Genomic DNA, 14,898 nt, shown 5'->3' with positions numbered 1-14,898 from the left:
TTAGGTTGGCCTTGGTACTGTGCTCAGCGCTGTGAAAACTGTCACACCCTGTGTGACGTAGTTAGGCCGATCTAACCCCTGATGTAGACGCAGATAGGTCAAGGGAAGAATTCCTCTGTCGATCTAACAACTGCCTCTCCCAGAGATGTAGTGTAAACTCTCCCTTAGACTGTGATCCGCCTCTTCTGACCCACTCTGCCTCCTCCCCTAAGGCCTTGCCCTCTGGCTGCCTCTTCCCGCCCCTGCTCCAACCCCTCTGCCAAAGCCGCAGCCAGTCTTCAGCTCGCTGCTCTCCGCCCTCCCCCAGGCAGCTCCCCAGCCACCAAACAGCTCATTGGCAGCCCCACAGAACAGCTGTGACTGGTGGGTGCTGAGCTCCCCCTGTATTTTTTCCGTGGGGGTTTGAGCTCCGGAGCACCCCTGGGGTCAGCACCTCTGCTGCTTACAAACGTGGGACCGAGCAGTGACCAAGTATAAACAGCGACTTACAATGAGACTTAGCCCACGTCCTGCTGTTAATGGGCAAGTCGGTGAGGCCTAAATTTACAGCAGTGGCCTGATTTTGGGTGTCTGGGTTTCTCTCCTCGGAACACAGGACTTCAGGGCGCGTGTTCCACCCGCATTCGCAGCTGCAGCCGGAGTCAGTGGGCGCTGCCGGTGCCCAGCCCCTTGGAGAACCAGTCCCTCAGCATTTAGCTCAGTCCCCAGATTTGGACCTTAAATCAAAAGACATTCTTGACATTTGGACCCAGCCCGTCATTGTGCTCTGGCTCCTGTGCCGGCTAGCGTGGCTGTTTGTGTCTCCTCCCCAGCTGCTGCAGGCACAGGGAGTGCTCCTGGGAGGGGCGGGAGGGAGTGGGGTTGGGGCATGGACAGGCTGGAAGAGGAAGGGGTGGAAAGGCACAGAGGGGTGTGGCCAGGGTGAAGCTGCACCTCTTGTACTCTGCACCATTAAACCAGGGATGCAGCTCTGGCTGGAGCTCAGGACTTGCCTAGCTGTTCCTAAGGTCTGCATTGGCCCTTTTAGCCACTGAATAGGGAGGCCATTGAACCAGCCCACTCCCTGCCTCAGTTTCCCCATCTATACAATGCCTGTGTGTCTCTTCGCATTACAGTCTATGGAGGACAAGGGCCCCATGGTGCTGAGCTCTGAGCAGACCCGAAAAGCTTACGATTCAGTGACCCGATCTTGAAAGGTCTCAGTGTCCCAGTGATGCCAAGGGGACCGGAGTGGGTAAAGTTACACTCACCATTTACTGAGAAAGGGGCAGAGCACAAAAAGGCCACCCCAGCTGTCTGACTGAATGTCTCGAAGTAACCAGCTGCACACGGTACAACCGACAGCCAGGGGAGAGAAATTACAGGTACTATGTGTACCATGCCAGTCTTTTTCCTTTCCGTAAGCCTGTACTAAAGCACTGAATCTGCTCTGCTCTGCAATGTTGAGTGAAGACCCGGGTACCTGAGACAGCAGCAGGGGAAAGGTGTTTGAATGATGCTCGCAAATCTCAAGCCGCGCAGAGACAGCAAAAGGGCAGCACTTCACTCCGCTGAGCTGCAACGTCCAGTAACCATGTTGTTAATCTGCTGCAGCGCTGGACCCGGGTAACTAGCTGCATCCGCAGCAGCATCTCTGTGCAGCACGGCTTCCCCGCCACAGCTGAATTCCCTCTTCGTGTCCCGGATGGCGGCTTCCCAGACTGCCCCAGGCCTCCTCCGTCTGTCCCCACATCCCCTGCTGCAGCCGCAATGGCAAGTGGCCTGAGAGGTCTCTGTTTATCCCACACCAGGTACCCTGCAGGCCCCTAGTGCAAGCTCCCCTCACACCAGCTGCCCTCCGCCATTGGGCCCCAGCCCTCACCTGGGGGACAGGAGCTTGGTCTCCCTGCAGTCCCTGGTCTCTCTGCTGGGACTGACAAACAGGGAGAAAATGGGAGCAGGCCTTGCTGGGTCTGGTTGTGTTACAGGGTCACCTGCCCCCCTAGGGCCCAGGCTGAGATCCCAGCACATTCCACAGGCCCCTGAGCCGCCAGCAGATGGACTCTCAGCCTCGGTCCGTGGGGTGGTGGGGGAGGCACTGGGTCATTGCCCTGGGGGAGCTCCTGGGGGAGAGAGGAGATTTAGCTCCTCACAGACAATTTTAACAGTTCTAAAGCTTCAGCTTTTTGAATCTCAGTGTCTTGTGCCATTAAATAGTTCTGGTCTGACCAAAATATTGTCTGATCCCCCCAGAACTGATACATTTTTTCACCAAAGCCTCCAGGGGTGAAATTGGTCGGGTCCTTCCTGCTCAGCAAACAGCACGCGTCACTTTCAGGCAAGGAAACACCCAGTTGCTGCTGCAGGCGGGGCACAGTGTGAACTCAGGAAACTGAAACTTGCCCAGTCCCACTGCCCAGAGGGAGCCATGGCTGCAGAGAGCCCCGTGGAAAGTCTCCAGGAGGAAGCGACATGTCCTGTCTGTCTGGAGTATTTCACAGACCCTGTCACTCTGGAGTGTGGGCACAATTTCTGCCGAGCCTGCATTGCCCAGTGCTGGGAAGGACCCGACACAGCCGCCTCCTGCCCTCAGTGCAGAGAAACTGTGCAACAGAGAAACCTCAGGACCAACAGGCAGCTGGCAAATGTGGTAGAAATCGCCAAGCGGCTGAGTTTCCAGGCAGCGAAGGGAGCAGGAGGGGGCGGGGTGTGTGGGGAACACCAGGAGGCTCTGAAACTGTTCTGTGAAGAGGATCAAACCCCCATCTGTGTGATCTGCAGAGAGTCCCGGGCTCACCGCGCTCACACGGTGGTTCCCATACAGGAAGCTGCCCAGGAGTACAAGGTAGGGAGTTGCTGCCCAATCTAATGGGTAATAACTTTGGATGTTAATTACAGGTTAATGGTGTAACCCTGTCATTCAGCTGTGTGTAGCCTTCATTGCATGAAAGCTGATTGGGGGAGTTACAAGCTGTGGCTGGTATTACTGTGTTTATTGTTATTTGCATCCCCTAGAGACCTCAGATGAGATCTGACCTCGATTGTGGGGGCATTGCACAAAACCCAGTGAGGGCCAATCCCTGCCCTGAGCCATTTACAGTCTAACTGGACAAGAAAGACAAAGGGTGGGAGGGTAAACTGAGGCACAGTGAGGGGAAGTGACTTGTCCAAGGTGACTCAGCAGATCAGTGGCAGACCTGGATATAAAAACCTGGTTTTCCAAGGCCCACTTCAGTGCTCTAACCACTAGCTACTCTGCCCCTTTCAGCAGCACTGAGTAGTGATGAAGTGCAAACAGTAGGAGGAAAAGACTCCTCCATACAGGTCCTAGGCGCGGCAAGGAGAGGAGGTTTCCCACTGGGATTCTGAACTCCTGTCCTGCTCCATGAGGGTTAAACTCAGATGCTGCCGGCCTGCACTACAGGAGATCACTGGGCTGAACACGGTGTGGGACCCTGAGCACCTTCAGTCCACACCCACAAGGGCTCCAGTCAGCGCAGGTCCATGCCACATGCCACTGGGATCAGACTTATCTTCAGCAAAACTAACCCCTGGGCCGTGCGGACCAGTGCCAGTCTGACCTGTTCTCGTGTGTTCGTGGGGAAGGACCAGCCAATGTGGGTCCGTTAGTCCCACCAGGCAGCCCTTTGAAATCTGCCAGAATCCACCACTTCTGGGGTCTTTGCTAGGGACTTTGGGGTAGCTACCCAGAGGCCATTGCCAGGGGAAGGGGCGAGGACAGCACTAGGGCAAACCCCAGTTGTTCCTAACACAAATCAACACATCTAATGGGGTTTGCCCTCGGCCTTAGATCAGTGCTGTCCAACCCGTCCCATCCCCCGGAGTACAGGGCTGAAAGTCAATGGAGTTGGACTCCTTTGAGCATCCCAGCCTACATGGCTGCCCCCGGTGGCTTCTGGGATTGGTATCACTGTTTATTAAATCTTCTCAAAAAACAGCTTTAGAGATTCACCACCATGGGACACCAGTTTTCCACTGGTTCGACTCAATGGAGAAAGTGGATGTAATAACTTCAAACCATCTGAATACAAAACCCGCCCAATTTCCATAAATCAGGTTTCATTTCCTTGGTGTCTCGGATGTCCTACCTCTAGAAAGACCCACTGTTGTACACAATATTGTGTGACTGTGTTGGTCCTGGGCTATTAGAAAGACAAGGTAGGTGAAGGAATTTCTGCTCATGGCAGCTTCTGTGGTGAATGACAAGCTTTGAAGCTTACACAGAGCTCTTCTTCAGGCCTGGGAAAGAGTATGTTCCCCAGAGCTGAGTTGTGTGTCACTTTTTTACCAACAGGAGCTGGGCCAGCAGAAGGTATTGCCGTACCCACCTAGTCAATCTAGGAAGACTGCCTGTTATGTAGAATTCTGGGTGGGAAAACACCTCATCCACCCCCTACAACCCTGAAAATAAACCCACCAAATCATTTCTGTTTGTCAGGAAAAAATTCAAGCCCATTTGAAGAGTCTGAGGGAAGAGAGAGAAAAGCTGCTGGGATTGAAAGTGGCTGGAGAGGAGAGAAGCCGGGAGTATCTGGTCGGTGCCTGTTCTTCGCCTGCTGGGACACGGAGCTGGGAGGGATGTTTGTTGGTAGATTTCTCTGTGGCCTTGTGTGTGTTTCTCCATGATCATGGGATACTGTGTGTCTGTGTGTGTGTGTGCACGTGCGTGCGCGTATCACAAATGTTCTCTCCCTGGAGAAGGACAACAGCGTCTTCTGCAGGATCTAAGATGCATTTAATTAATGAGTTAATTATTACCCCTTGTGGCTTTCACAAAATTTCTCCCAAACTGCACTGACTATATCCCAGTAGACATGGAGACAGCCCTTGCAGAGAGATTGGGCCCAAATGGGAAGCTGTAAGAAAATCCTCTCCTTTGTGATCACAGTGTATAGTCAAGTGTCAGGATGTGAAGAATGGTGGGTTTTGAACCTCAGTCCACAGAGACTCTCATGACAACCCGACCGCTCTCCAGAGCCAGCGGGGGAGGGGCTAGTGGAACTCTGGCCCACCTGCGGATCTGCCTACGAAGCTCCTGATTGGAGCAGACGTTCGGATGCATGAATTACGCCAGCAGGAGTCACGGGAAGTTGTCCAAACAACTGAGTGAACTCCCGATCTGCTGCTGGACTGGACCCTGACGCTGGCTGGGCCCTGGCGTTGTTCCTGACTCAGGTTTGACCTGCAGTACTGCTGTCTGACTTTGGCTTGACCCTTCGCGTGGCTGCCTGACTCCGACCCCAGTCCTGATCCCCCGTGTGACTCCAGACACTGATTCTGGCTCAGGCTTTGGCACGACTTCTGAGCTCGACTGTAGCCCCAACCCTTGGTGAGATCCTGACTTTGACTCCAGCTCTGACTTCGGCTGTAGTTCCTGACTTCTGACTGCAGCTCTGAGCACTAGGCCTGATGGCTCATGGCTTGGTCTCTCCACAGATGTGTTAGAGATTGTAAAGAAACTCTCTCTTGTAAGACTGTATGAAAGGTCATCAGGCTCCATCCTTGTTTCTGACCAGCCCTTTCCTTATTTCTTCTAGAAACAGACAGAAACTGAGAGGCAGAAGATTGTGTCTGAATTTCAGCAGCTGCATCAGTTCCTGGAGGAACAAGAGCAACTCCTGCTGGCTCAGCTGGAAAAGCTGGACAAGGAGATTGTGAAGATACAGAATGAAAATATCACCAAACTCTCAGAGGGGATTTCCCATCTCAGTGAGCTGATCAGTGAGATGGAGGGGAAGTGTCAGAAGCCAGCAAGTGAATTCCTGCAGGTGAGACTGAGCTAGAAACATCCCAAATCCCAACACAGGGACAGGACAGCTCCTGAAGTACGGGCACCGGGGTCCAGCAGTCAGAGATCTGAGTGTAACTCAATGTGTGCATTGCTGAAATTTGAATGACTATTGTTCTTTGCAGACTCACAGACACATTGATATTAGAGCTGGAAAAGCCCCATTAGCTCACTGAAACCATGGCCCCGGGGCCAGGGCAGGGCTGAGTTTCCCTGTATTTGCAAAATCCCTTTCTTGGAATCCCAAGTGTGTGTCAGGTGGTACTGAGATTTTTTTTTAATCTCTCTCTCCTCTCTCTCCCCTCTAGGATGTCAGAAGCACCTTGAGTAGGTACGTGGCTCTCTCTGACTCCCACACATACTTGGCAATGCTGGGGAAGAGCATGGAGATGATGTTTGCACCGCATCTCCACAGCAACATGTGTGGGGATTTTGGAAACAAATCTCTGAGATAAACTTCATCTTGAGTTTCTCACCCTGGTACAGAAGACTCTGGAATTCTCCATTCAGTGGGAAAGACTGACCTCAAGTGTTTCTGAGAGATGTCACATCCCTGGGGGAGTGGCTGCCTCAGGATTGTGGGGATGGAATATGGGCCTGTCACTACTGGGGCCCTGGTTACCACTCAGCCCAAGGCAGCAGTGGTCAAGAGTCTTTCTCACCTGAGTCTTTCCCAGCCTGAGGACTGTTTGGAGACCTGTGTGGAATGAGCTGGGGACGGGGGAGTTGGTGTCTCAGTTTAGTTCCTAGTGCACAGATTTCTACAGCACTTTATATAGGAACCTCCCGTCCCTCAGAGCATGGAGGCCAAGGAGTGAATTGGTCACGGAGACTCAATTCCCTTTTTGTCCCCAGAGCTGATCTCACCAGACCAGAGTTGAAGAATATTAAGGAGTCCTTAGAAGGGAAGATTGTACGGCCATGGGCTGTGTTGCACCTGCTCTGAGGCTGGGAGAAGTCGAGGAATTCGAACTCCAGGCCCATTAGAGCAGCGACTCACTAGCCAGAACTTATAGTGAGTCACTAAATGCCATATAATCACAGGAAACTGTTTCTCTCCAGGTGTGAAAAGGGGAAGTTCCAGCAGCCAGAGGAGATTTCTCCTGAACTGGAAGAGCATGCCAGCAATTTCTCCCAGAAAACTATTGTGCTAATGGAGACTCTGAGGAAGTTCAAAGGTACCCAGAAGGGATCTAGGAATGGAAATTGGGAAGAGCCTCTGAGACTATGGGAAGAGAATGGTGCTGGTCAATTGGTTCACACTTACATGTTGCTTCAATGACAGTTACAAAGTAAGAAAAGACTCGTAGACTTTAAGGTCAGAAGGAACCATCATGATCCATCTACTCTGACCTCCTGCACTCCTCTCAAGTGGGCCTCTCCAGTCCCTCTAGCTCGTCCGAGTACTCAGCTGCTGGAAGTCCTGGTTGCCAGAGTCCTTCGTCCCGGTCAGGTTTCTCCTGGCCCAGGGCCTCCCCTGGGTCGGCAGCAGGATCTGGAGGGAGCAGCCTGTGTCTGGCTCCCTCCCTGGTGCTGCGCTCATGGGGCAAAGGGCCCCGCCCTTTGTACTTCCTTTCCCACCCCTCCCTTTCCGGGGATTGGCGTAAACTTGGTCTGGCCGCGCCCACTCAGGCTGAGAGGGTGGCTCTTTACCCTCTGGTTCAGAGGGAAGCCACCCTGGCTCCCTACAATTGGTAAATGATACGTGCCCCAGATGGCAGAGGAAGGCAAAAATAAACCCCAGAGTCTCTGGCAATTTGATTTGGTGGAAAATTCCTTCCCTATCCCAAATATGGTGGTCAACTGGACACTGAGCATTTCAGCAAGACCCAAAAGCCAGACACCTGGGACAGATTTCTCTCTAACTCAGAGCCCTCCCTGACTCATGCCCCATCACCAGTCATTGGGGTATTTGCTATTTGCCATCGCATATAGAAAGAAGTGCTGGTCACTTCCCTTCTCCCGGGGCATAGGTGGGTCATGGGGGATTTCTCCCAGGAAGCTCTAATTACCCCTTACAATGTCTGGAATATTAGACACCTCCAAACTGCATATTTACTAGTTCTTTTCCAATCACCTTTGAGTGGTATGGATATAAAGTACCTTATATAGGTCACACACTACACATGCATGAACACATCATTGGCAGGGCTTTTTTTGTTCAAGTTATTTTCATGTTATTGTTCTCTTCTCTGATTGGTTTATTACCACTGATTATGCACACGCCACTTTCACCCTTGTCTCCACATAGCGGGTATTGGACTTCACTAACTTCTCTGTGGCTGGATGCACAGGCCCCCCTCAGCCTAGCTCCAGCCTCTCAGTGCCAACCCAACTGCACAGCCCCCCTCAGCCGAGCTCCCTCCAGCCCTTCACTGCCACCCCCCACTGCACAGCCTCCGTATACTGCACAGCCCCCCTCAGACTAACTCCAGCTCTTCAGTGCCACCTCCATATTGCACAGCTCCCCACAGCCAGCACTAGCCCCTCATTGGTACCCCTCCCCCAGCTGCACAGATCCCCTCAGCCTAGCTTCCCAGGAGCAGCAGGGATGAGGGACAGTGGGAAGCCACTTCTGGGAGCCAACAGAGGGGAGTCCGTCCCCTCGAAGAATTTGTTCCGCCCTGGCCCCTGCTCACAACAGACCCACAGCAAGAGCTTGTCCCTTTGTCCTGATCAGGAGACAGAGGAGGTTCCCATTGACCATGGGATCACCCCTGCCTGGAGAGGGGTGCCCTGGTCACAGTGAGGCGATGGGAAACCCTGTTCCACTGAGAGACCCCCCTCCTCTGCTTCCCACATCCTGTGACATGATGGAGGATCTCCCATGTAAGGGACACAGACAGGGGAGAGACATGGGGTAAGCGGTGTAGAGGTGGGACACACACACACACACACACACACACACACACACTCATCCTCCCGTCAGACATATTATTTAAACAAGAAAAAGAAAAAAGTAGTGACAACAATGCACTGAAATATGCTTTTAGGAGAAATATTTATTTCAATGCCCCCTTCCCAAAAAAAAACATTGACTGCGGCAGTGAGGGACATTCAAAAACACTCACCTGAGTTGAATTTATTACTATTATTATTGTTTATTATTTATTAACGAGCTAAGTTATGGTTTTTTCAGTGTGGAAAATTGTGTGTTATTTTACGGGTTGAATGGTGACTGAATGACATAACCCCCCGCCAATGTCCGCCACTAACTCCGGTAATTTTGTTAAGTCTCCGTCGCACAACATGATCCTGCCTGACCCCTGGCCAAAGGGACCAAAGTGGGTAAAGTTACTTTTCCGCCAAAGTCTTTGTATGATCTGGGTCTAGGTTATGACAAAAGGCTGTGAGTGAATGAGACAAACCAACCGGAGTTGGAAGGGTGGGAGGGGATGAGGAGGGGAAAAGTAAATCTCTCTTACAGATTGTGTGTCCTGGGATGGTTGTGAGGCTGAAAGGACGTTGGTTCCATTGCTGGGAGATATCTGAATGAGAGAGGAAATAGAAGGTTTCAGTTAGTTTCTATTAAATGCCTGAGTGTGTCTGGGCCTCTCGATCTGTTTCTCTGTCATGATGAAAACACAGTTCTATGCGTTCAGAGTGGGGACGCTCTTATAAATATGAAAGTCTGAAATCTCGTCTCTTTTCTCCTTTCCCCCGCCAGACACTCTGCCGTCTGCACTGGAATCCCTAGGAGCACACAGACAGGGTGAGTTTGCAGCTGGAGATTGTCTTTAAATTAGGAGAAAATTGGGAGAAAATTCCAGTGAAAACATCTTCATGAGATTGTAACGAAAGTTACCAACCAAATCACCAGTGGCTGTGGCGCACACAGCCCTAAAAATGACCTATTAACAGTGAGGAGGTCCAGGGGCACTGGAACATGGGGGGCCGGGGGGCCAAGCTCACCCTCTTTTCAACATGGGCATAGCTTGGGGGCAGGGGGCCATGTTGGCCCCCCAAACTGCAAGTCTTGGGCAAGCGTGGAGCATCGCAGCATTGGCTGTGCTTCATGGAGGGGCGGCTGATCAACTGCGCCCTGTGTAGTGCAGCTTCTTCCTGGTGCTTGTCCCTCTCAGTGGCCCCACCCCTGCTCCTCTTCCCCCTGGACCCTCCACCTGCCCTGGGTGGTGCACGCCGGAGAGTAGACAAGGGAAGGTGGAGGGTCAGGGGCTCTCCATAGCGGCCAAGGCTCCCATCCTGGCCAGGGGCAGGGCCTCAGTGGGAAGATGAAGAGTGGGGCAGGGCCAGGTAGAGGGCAGGGCCACAGGTGGTGCGACCTAATACCCCCCTCCCCAACTTCTGCCAAGGTGCCCGAACACCTGGGGAGATCCCAAGCTGACATCACACAAATAATCCTGACACCAACCTTCGTGCTCAGTTCATGCCCATGCTAATGAACAGAAACACTCTCCCTGAGCAGCACCCGAACAGAGCTCAATGCCCTGAGGACTGACATATCCCTCTGCTTTACCCCAGTGCAGGGGGTCTCCCCATTGCTCTTCTCCAACATCCCGCCTTTCCTCTGGGCAGGGCTGGGCTCTCGCACTGGAGCTGCTTCCTGGATTGGGGCGATCCTTTCCCTCTGATGCTGCCAGCTCCTCCCTTCTCTCTGGGCTGGGGATGGGGCTACCTCACCCAATGCCAACTTCTACTCTCTGGTGTTAATCAGCTCTTCCCCAATGCTGCATCTTCCTCTCTGTTCCCAGCCCTGGGAGTGGAGACTGCATTAGAGGAGGGAGATTTCCTCTGGGCTTCAAAACTGTACCTGCTTCCTCTGCTCCCTCCCCACTAAAACCTTTCTTGGTGTGTCTCTCCTGCTGGGAATGGAGCAGAATCAGCAGGGGTAGCTGGGAGCTGACGCTTATGCAAGCAAATGGGAAATTAATGAAGTGGGTCTCCTTACAGAGACTGAGGAAGTGCAGTGACATCCCTGCTCAGTCTCAGGTGCCCAGGACAGAGGCAGCTCCCTGCGATCCAGGCCTGTCCCAGCCAGAACAGGGCTGCTGGGGAGAGTGAGAAATGGCCCCAGCCTCCCCCAGGGCCGAGCTCTGCCCCTGACGCTCTGATTCTCTCTCCCCAGCGAATGTGACTCTGGATCCAGACACGGCTCATCCCATCCTCGTCCTGTCTGAGGGTGGGAAAAGTGTGAGACGGGGAGACACGCGGCAGCGACTGCCCGACACCCCTGAGAGATTTGACACTGAGCTCTGGGTGCTGGGCTGTGAGGGATTCACCTCGGGGAGACATTGCTGGGAGGTGGAGGTGGGGGGTGAGGGATCCTGGGCTGTGGGGGTGGCCAGAGAGTCTGTGGGGAGGAAGGGAGGGATCAGCCTCAGCCCTGAGGGGGGGATCTGGGCTGTGGAGCGGTGCGGACGTCAGTTCTGGGCTCTCACCTCCCCTGCGACCCCCCTGCCCCGGAGCCGGGCCCCCAGCAGGATCCGGGTTTGTCTGGACTGTGGCCGGGGGCAGGTGACATTTATCGATGCTGGTGACGAGGCCCCGATCTTCACTTTCCCGCCGGGCTCCGTCCCTGGGGAGAGAATCCGCCCCTGGCTCTGGGTGGGGCTGGGATCCCGGCTCCGCCTGTGCCCCTGAGCCCCACAGCAGGGGGGGGGACCGGAAATCAGCCTCTCTAGCCTCACGGACCCCAGACTCTATGACCTTCGAAGACTCCCATCTACCCAGCCCCTGGCCCCTCATCTCTATGACCCCTGGAAGCTCCTCCCCCTCCCTCCCTGCAGCCCCAGGCATGGGAGGGGGAGGGGGAGGAACCCCTGGGGCTGCAGGAGGGGCAGAGGGGCCCTGAGGGGCAGAGGTGGGGGCTGGGCAGGGACCCAGCATGAATCAATCAGGGGTTGGGGGGCTGGGGAGAAGCAGCAGCAGGGAGCGGTTTGTGCAGATCTGTGGGATTGGATCTCATGGGGTCTCCCAGCCAGAGCTCCTGCCCCAGGGGCCCAAGTCACTTCAGGACAACTGGTCGCACTGTCATGGTCCCACATACACGTGGGGGCAGTGGAGGGGATGGGTAGGGGGTGCAGATTGATGGAAAAACCATGATACAACCTTAAAAAAATTCGGTCAGTCTCATGATTTTTTTAAACTCCTGAGGTTGGCAGCACTGGGGGAGGCAGGGACAGGGCGGGTTTAACCAGAGGGAATTAGAAGAAGCAAGAAGGAAAATGTGAATGAAAATAAAAGAAGAAGAAAGGGAGAGTCCAGGAGAAATGGTGGAAAATATAAATGAGAAGAGTGACAGGAAACTCCTGATAGGGGAACCAGCCTGGGGGAGCAAGAGGGGAAGGGATAAAATTGGGGGTGGAGGGAGGTGGGATGGAGCAGCCATGGGGGCTGATCTGTAACAGGGAGGGGAGGAGAGTGGGAGAAACACAGGAAAATAAACAGGGATCAGAAGGGAGGGTTAGAAAAATGAACAGAAAAGGAGAGTATGAAAGGAAAGGGAAGAGAGAGATTTATGACATGTTACTGAAAGTGAGACTGTAACTCATTAATTCCCTCTATTAATTCCTGGCCATTGGTCCATTGGTGCTATTTTAGTGCCATTAAGAAAACTGTTCTCAGTAGCTGGGGATCTGCTTGCCATGCTGTGGTTATTAAGGCTCCTTCTCAGCTCCCTTTACTTCCCACCTTTGGTAATTACTGTAAATAAAACATACAAACAATTCTTTTTCTTTGCTCTCCTTTACTGTCCCAGCTGCAGTTGTCGGGGGCAGAGCCGTGGGATTTGCTGCCTGACTTGGTTGTGTCCCTCCCGGACTCCACAGGGAATATCGCGCTTCTAGGAGGAGAGTTTGAGGTTTACTGGGATGTGTCACTAACCAGCCTGTGCTCTGTCTCTCTCCTGTCCACACCCATGTCAATCTGGAATTGCTCAGCTGTGCTCTGCGGAGAGGTGACTGGTTGCACAGGGGACAATCCATGAAGGGACGTGGTGTTGCAATGCTGAGCGTCACACACACAAGTGGGGAGGGGTGTCCTAAGCCCAGCCCCCTCTCACCGACAGGTGTCTAAATCGGGGCTGCAGGGGGGCGTCGGTCTCTGCTCAGCCACCCACAGACGGGAACCCAGCGCCTGACGTCCGGTGGCTCAGGCACCTATGGCGTTTCTTGCTGGAATGAAGTTCGGGTGACCAGGTGTCCCGATTTTATAGGGACAGTCCAGATTTTGGGGGCTTTTTCTTCTATAGGTACCTATTACCCCCCACCCCCGTCCTGATTTTTTACACTTGTTGGCTGGTCACCCTAAATGAGGTAGGCACCTGCCTCGCTCCACACAAAATGTGAGTGTGGGGGTGGGGAGAAGGTGGAGGTGGGTTTTGTGATGTCACCTGCCTTATAACTTTTACCCCCACGGTGAGAGCCCTCAGCTGGCACGTGGGAGATGCAGGTTCGACTCCACTGTCTAGAGTAGCTCATGAATGTGAGTACCAACCTCAGGGCAAACAGTTACAAACCCCACGCTAGGTATCAAATGTGAACCTCTCAAGCACCATAATAGCCTGAACATGGAGTCACAGACAGTCCCCTTGGGTTCTCCGGTCTATCTTGCTGCTTTTCTGCCTCCTCCCCTGCTGCATCTCCCTGCTCCCCCTGCTGGGGCTGCCACATTCCCAGCAGCAGAGTCGGGGCAGCTCCTGGCCACAGGTATCTATTGTTAAAGCCACCAGCTGCTCTATCCTGGCTTCAGAGAATGGTGGAAGACATGGAACAGGAGACAACCTCTCCCCACCCCAGGAAGAACCATTAATAGAAACCTTCACACCCCAAGGCAAAGGGAGCAGGAGGTGGCAGCCCTGGAGAGAGAGACTCTTATCCAGGAACAGGGAGAAGCATCCAGGAAAGAGCCCCCCTCAGCCCAAGGCAAAGGGATGTGGCAGCCCTGAGGGGGAGACCTCTCCATTCACGTCTCCAGAACCCACCTGGTCAGAGTTAAGGGAGTTGGATGCTGGGCACTGAGAGGGTTTCTGTTTACTGGTGTGTGAGTCTGTATCCCAGACCTGGTGAGGTGCCACCGGACTGCAGTGAGGGGAACCCAAGCATCTGAGCCCCAGGATCCCCAGATAATTCAAGCCTCTGGGACAAGAACAGAGCCCATCCACTGCTCCAGTCTTGGGGTCCCTCGGCACATTCTTTGGGGACTCTCCCCCTATCTGAGGTGAGAAACCCGCTGCCTAACCCCCTGGTGCAGAGCTGAACCTCCAGACTCCCATGTGCTTAAACACACCATCCCCCAGAACTCCACGCCAAGGTGAGAGCCCGCTGGTTTCAGCAGAATTCCCTCCGGAGGCGCGCAGTCGTTGTGAAGCATTTGGCTCTGTCTACACTAGACAGCAAAGCACTGCCTGTGGGGTCACCCACGAGCGCTGGGGAGAGAGATCTCCCAGCACTCCTGGTAAACCAGGTCGACGCTCAGAGCCTGTCTACACTGGTTTTTTACAGCGCTCAAACTTGCTGCGCTCGGGGGAGGGAGGGTGATTTTTCACACCCCTGAGCCAGCCAGTTACTGCGCTGAGAATTGCCAGTGTAGACAGGCCCCTTCACACACAGAGAGACTCTTTGCTCACGTCCAAAACACTATTGCTCTTTCACTGAGCCATTTGCTGTCTGGGCTTTAATCACCTCCCCATATCGATGGAGCATCTAAGAAGATAATGGCAAATCCAGAAACCAGGACATTGACATCTAGCAAGTAACGACTCAGAGGGCTTTCCCCACTTCTAAATAGGGAAGCTTGAGCAACATTCCCCAGCTCAGTAAAGAACTGGAGAGGTGTGAGGCTGGGGATGAGAACTGGCTGCTGGAAGGAGTCGGGGCTCTGACCTGGAGTCTGACCAAGGAGGTCAGACGGAGAGACAGACAGAGCTGGAACAAGGAGGTTCGCTACTGCTTGCCTGGGCTCTGGGCTGACCAGAATAATCTATGCTTGAACCTTCATTTCTCTCGGATAACGTAACAACTTCCTATGCAGTGTCCAGTTGATTACTACACCCGACTGTTCTGACAACGCTCTTTGAGGGTCTCTGCAAACGCTTGCTCAGGTGTGTTTGTCCCTGAAGCGTGTGCGAGTCTCTACCAGGAGTGTCTCAG

The 14,898-nt window shown here is 53.6% G+C and overlaps 1 protein-coding gene across 2 annotated transcripts; it reads left to right on the top strand.

Annotated features, from left to right (window-relative positions):
* The first annotated feature begins 2,295 nt into the window (after positions 1-2,295).
* LOC119567517 (zinc finger protein RFP-like) lies at positions 2,296-12,474 on the top strand. 2 transcript variants are annotated; one of them, XM_037913690.2, is made up of 7 exons: positions 2,296-2,824; positions 4,439-4,534; positions 5,538-5,768; positions 6,097-6,119; positions 6,851-6,966; positions 9,456-9,500; positions 10,875-12,474. In XM_037913690.2, the coding sequence occupies exons 1-7, from the start codon at positions 2,408-2,410 to the stop codon at positions 11,387-11,389; spliced, it is 1,443 nt and encodes a 480-aa protein (XP_037769618.1). In that variant the 5' UTR covers positions 2,296-2,407; the 3' UTR covers positions 11,390-12,474. The 2 variants fall into 2 exon arrangements, with proteins under 2 accessions (XP_037769618.1, XP_037769619.1); XM_037913691.2 differs by lacking the exon at positions 4,439-4,534 and having other exon boundaries at positions 2,299-2,824.
* The last annotated feature ends 2,424 nt before the right edge of the window (positions 12,475-14,898 follow it).

The sequence above is a fragment of the Chelonia mydas genome, chromosome 14 (genome assembly GCF_015237465.2).
Source record: "Chelonia mydas isolate rCheMyd1 chromosome 14, rCheMyd1.pri.v2, whole genome shotgun sequence".
In the NCBI taxonomy this organism is placed as follows: domain Eukaryota; kingdom Metazoa; phylum Chordata; order Testudines; family Cheloniidae; genus Chelonia; species Chelonia mydas.
This window is presented reverse-complemented; position numbering and strand designations above follow the sequence as displayed.